The sequence below is a fragment of the Anopheles aquasalis genome, chromosome 3 (assembly GCF_943734665.1).
Source record: "Anopheles aquasalis chromosome 3, idAnoAquaMG_Q_19, whole genome shotgun sequence".
NCBI lineage: Eukaryota > Metazoa > Arthropoda > Insecta > Diptera > Culicidae > Anopheles > Anopheles aquasalis.
The window spans coordinates 61,198,549-61,203,548 of record NC_064878.1 but is presented as its reverse complement, the minus strand read 5'-3'; the positions used below and the strand labels follow the sequence as shown (position 1 = coordinate 61,203,548).

The window sequence follows — 5,000 nt, the reverse complement described above, 5'->3', positions numbered from 1 at the left end:
TTTGGCCAAGATCGAGGAAACGATGGATAAATGATTGTCCGGCAGATCCGTTTTTTTTTTATATATCTTTATATCATCTGGGAACTGCAAAGTTATCCCTCCTTCTTTTCTATCTATTATTGCTCTATATATTTATTGTATCAATGCTTTCTCGAATAATGGGTTGCTGGCTCAAGCTCACCTTGATGGCCACGCATTTCTTACACTCTCTAGAACAAAGATGCAAAGGCGTAGAAAAAAGGAGGAATAGATGGTAGAATGCAATAAAAAAGACAATCTCTTTTGCTCTTCAACAAACCAGCAACATAACTGATCGATCAATTGCGATCAGTTTGGAAGATGGGGCGGCCGCATGTTGTCATTACATTTTCATCTTTATCAACCTTTCTTCATCTTATGCTTGACGGAGCTTGTCCTTTCATGGATTGCCATGATATGATTTGCTGTGCGTAATTGTGCGTTTGTGTGTGTGTGGTGTGAGACAGAATTTTCGTCGCGCGCGTGTGTATGTGTGTGTGCCTAAGCAATTTTGAGTTCTATTTCCTAACAGCAACAAGTTTTTAGTCGCTGGATAGCGCCAGGTTACAAGCAGGTTAGTGGTAGCCAGTACCGCTCCACTGTTTCCGGAACGCTCTACGGTGGCACGGGCAATCACCATGACCATGAACCCAGAAGCTACCCGCAGCAGGACCAACAACAACATGAACATCATCAGCAGCAGCAGCAACAACACCAGCAGGAGCAGCAGCAGCAGCAGCAGCAACAGAGAGAACAATTCATTCCATCCTACGATTCGGTGACGGTTTATGTTGATCCATGGGAAGAGTTTCTGCAGCGACAAGAGCGCGAATGGGAGCAGCGCAAGCAGGAAGAGGAGCGTCTGTACTTCCAATACCTGAACGAACTGCGCTCACAAGAGCATCTCGCCCAAACTCGCCAAGAGCACGAGCAGTGGTTGGCACGGCAGTCTCAAGATCATGCTCAGCATCACCACCATCACCACGATCACCATCATCGCGATCAACCGCATCATACACATCATGCTTTGCACCACCACGATGATCATCATCATCATCATCATTATCAGCATCAGCAGCAAGAGAGCAGTGAGGCTCACTCGCAAGTGCAGCAGCAGCAGCATCATGATGCTAATGTCTTTCAGCGCACAGAGCAATGGGTTGATCGGATGATACAGCAGCACCATCAACAGGACCAAGGACACTGGGAAACGCAACCGGGCGCTAGTTCCGATTCTGCGGGCAATCAGTCCTATCAGCCATCCGCAGGTGGTGGTAACGAAACCACGTGGAAAGGTCAAGATCAGCCGACTTCCGAATCTAACGGCGCGATTGCAAGACAATCCGAACAATTTCCGTTAAGAACAAACGACCAACCAGAGCAGGGGCCAGTTCAGCCGCAGGAAGCTCCTCGACAGCATAGCACTGGAACGGACCCACGTGGGCACCACGATACTGGTGATGGTGGTGGTGATGGTGGCGGTGGTAGTGGTGGAGATTCTGGAGGAGTAAGGGTCGACGCGGTACGTACATTCCATCAATCTGGCGGCACACACCGTCGTCATCGTCGTCGTTTCTCTCACCGTTCGTCCATCACTGCGCATCGCAACATCATGAGGGCAACCGCATGACTGTGTGGCAATGGTGGACATTGCGGGGTGTGGACCGTCATCGTACCCATCGTGTACCGTCTTTGGAGGAGCCGGGGTGGTGTACTCGTTGTCTTGCTTCTAACCACAAAATCTTCCCTCCCTATAACCGTAATGTATGCTTCGTGTTTTTCTTTTAGATTTATTGGAAAATGTAACAAAAAAATCCAAAATCTGCTAATGCGACTTAGTGGCATTCAAATGCATGCGCTAACTACTAACAAAAGCGACAAAATCAAAAACGACCAAATTTATCGATATTTCAGGGATGAAAGCGGATAAAATTGTACTATTTAGGATATGTTTTCGATGTTCAATTCCCCCGCCCAGTGCGGTTTTCGCAGAATGTCATGTGTCCTTAGTGTACTCAGCGTGAATCGTAGTGTGTTGGTCATTGTGATGGTATAGATTGTATGTGTTCGTCTCATTGTTTGTTGAGTCGTTGCCGTTTAATGTTTCAATCATTCCCCCCCAAAAAAAAAACACATGATCTCTTTGTTGCTCGTCGTTCCACGCTCGTTGATTGTTATTACCTTTGCGATTCATTATCTCTTGTGTTCTCTTTTCCGTTTGTTTTCTTGTAGTGTGGCCTTGCCGGTGCATTGGCACAGCTTCATCTCGGCGAGGCAAAGTCGGTGGAGCAGGAAGCGTACGAGGAGCACATGCGCCGCCAGTGCTGGGAAACGGGTAACATCGATTACATGGGCCGGGACTCTTTCGACAATATTTGGCGGCGCATCCAGCAAACGCTCAATGCTGGTAGTGCAGGAGCGGCAAGCGACGCGGCCACCACAGCGACCACATCTACCACCAGCACCGTAGTGACGGTTGCGCCAGCCCGTTCAACTCGTTCGCCGCGTTCGCGATCGAGCACACCGAAGCGGGACGCACGGGACCGTTCGCCGACACCACAGCCCGAGGACAAGGTGCCGGTCGAGAAGAAGGAAGGTAATTGACCTGAAGGCCTGCCGGCCATCGTCTGGGCCTGCGCTGGACGAACGCAAACGGCGGTCATTCGCTTCCTAACCGATAATCCGGTGTTCCCCCAATTGGATTTCTGTTTCTGTGGTGTCCTGTCTTCATTCTACTACCACTACTACTACTACTACTATCACTACCGCTCATCATCATCATCACAATCCTTCGTGATGCCGGTTACTAGCACCAGTGCGACGGCTGCTACCATCACTAGCAGTACTACGCCTTTGACTACTTCTTGCCTCCCATGTTTGTCTCGTACAATATCACCCGTTCATGTGTAACACACTTTCCCGTTTCTGTTTCCCTCTAAAAACGAGATTGTTAACACTAGCGATGCAGTTTCGAGGCTGCAGCTGCATGCTTCCGCTGCTCCTCCCATCTAGCAATACTCGAGTATCATCTTACAATGCACTAGCGTAGCGTAATAACAGCCAGGAATAAACTAATCGTGACGGGCTTACCTACCGTGTAGCATCATATTCAGCACTATCCGGTCAACCGGTCGGTTAGCTATGCATCCCGCATAATACTCTATCGATTTAGTACACCTTGAGTGCCATTAGCGGAATTATAGAAAGTGAATACACCCCATATATCGTATCGACGCTCTTACAGTGCGTATGCTAAAGTATCAAAAAGGCCGATTTAGCACAAGAAGTTCATGTTCAAGTTTAAAGCAGCTAGTATATTTTATTACGACATGTTAAGAGAGCTTTAGTTTAGGAGCAGGAAGACGAGAGAGAAAAAAGGAAGAAGGTGCAAAATTAGACAAATGCGCTGCCTGCCATGCTGTGTCTAGGCGCTAAAGCACAGAAAGCAAACCCCGTAGCTAGTAAGTGTCCAGGCCAGAGGGGATAAGCCATAGGGAGCTTCTTTAAATTGAGAGAACCTATCGAGATCAGTTTAGTCCCTGAAGATATCTCCATCCTTGTCGATTTCGAAAGTTCGCTTTTTGTTGTGAATAAATTTAACTCTATTTTGTTTGCGTCCGGTAGAGTGCATATAAAAAAAAACCAAGAAATCCAATAGAATCATCGTGTTTTCTCGTAATGGTCAGTTTCTGTAGTGTATTATCTGGTTGATGTCTGTTTTGTGCTTGTTTTAGTAACATTCAAGGAACGTTTGAAGTTTCTTTTTTTCAGTTCTATATTCAATGTTTCATCATGTTGCGTGTCTTCCCGTTAATGGATTTGTTACGTGCCGGCACTCATCTTCATTCTGTTCATTATCTGATTGTTGTGATAGAGTACGTTTGCTCACCTGTGCCTTTAAGGAAGGAGGGGTTGACAGGCTGTTACTGTACCACATTTCAACCACAGTTCTACCTTTTGATCTGTTCCAAATTTATGCAGCCAAACACGGGAAAAAGCATTAACACAGACGGCGACCATTCAAACATCGGACGGTTTCTAAGCATTTACCATGGAGGAGCGCGTAATAACACTCCTCTACTCTACTAACCACCAACTGGGTCGAATCGAGATAATGTCGAGTCGGGGAGCGGACCGGGAGCAGACGAATCATCATCTTACACACTTCACTTTCGATCGACGCAATGTGTGGTTGGTTGGCTATTCGACCAGCCGATGGAGCAAAATCACACCAAAAGCACTACAACCAGATGATCACCGGGCGCACCACTGTGCGACAATAACACGAAACCCACGAGCCACGTGGGTTAACCATAATACCACCGCCGGAACTAAACCATAATGTCCGGCAATACGTTTCACTAAAATACATGTTGACGACATTAAACTAACCTTCGAGTCCTCTTCCTGGTGCTCACAATCTACCTGTGTGTTTCAGACGGCTGTTTTGTGTGATTTTTGCGCGTGTGTGTTGAATTGTGTCTTGTCTTGGAGTTTGGTATTTCTTCATATCCTCCCCCTGTGTGTGGTGCTTGATATCTGATCGTCTCGAAGATCGCCAATCAGAGGATCAATCAGAGCTAGAGCTTCAGCGAAAATCCTTGTCCCACATCCCATACCCCACCAACAACACCATCAGCCCACCCAACTTGCCATCTCCCCCGTACTCTTCCGCCCCGAAAAGGGGTGGAAGGTGTGCAATTCAACTGATGGGTAGATGGACTAAAATTGGTTTTCGTCTTTTCTTCAATTCTCTTCTCTCTCACTCTCTCTCTTTTTCTATATCTCTTTCTTTTCTCTCTCTTTCTCTCTCGTGATCCTCTCCTGCCCAACTGAATCTCCGATCCAACTGAATCCTTCCCTCGCCCTTCCCGGGGTTGTGCCGTTGCGCTTGCTCTTGCTGCTTGTTGCGATCCTTTTACTACCGTGTCCCTGTGTCGCGTTGTTTCCATTATGACCAACATCCCTGTTTGGTGTGGCCA

At 47.3% G+C, this 5,000-nt stretch overlaps 1 protein-coding gene across 9 annotated transcripts in view; it reads left to right on the top strand.

Annotated features, from left to right (window-relative positions):
* The window catches only part of LOC126577793 (glycogenin-1), a 14,816-nt gene that overhangs the window by 6,272 nt on the left and 3,544 nt on the right, over positions 1 to 5,000 (top strand). For 5 of the 9 annotated variants that reach the window (XM_050239726.1, XM_050239728.1, XM_050239730.1 and 2 more), the window contains exons 5-6: positions 551 to 1,540; positions 2,251 to 2,614. In XM_050239726.1, the coding sequence (XP_050095683.1) occupies positions 551 to 1,540; positions 2,251 to 2,614 (1,354 nt within the window). Of the gene's footprint in view, positions 1 to 550; positions 1,541 to 2,250; positions 3,679 to 3,999 lie in introns of those variants that run through there. The other 4 variants (XM_050239734.1, XM_050239729.1, XM_050239732.1 and 1 more) reach the window with 4 other exon arrangements.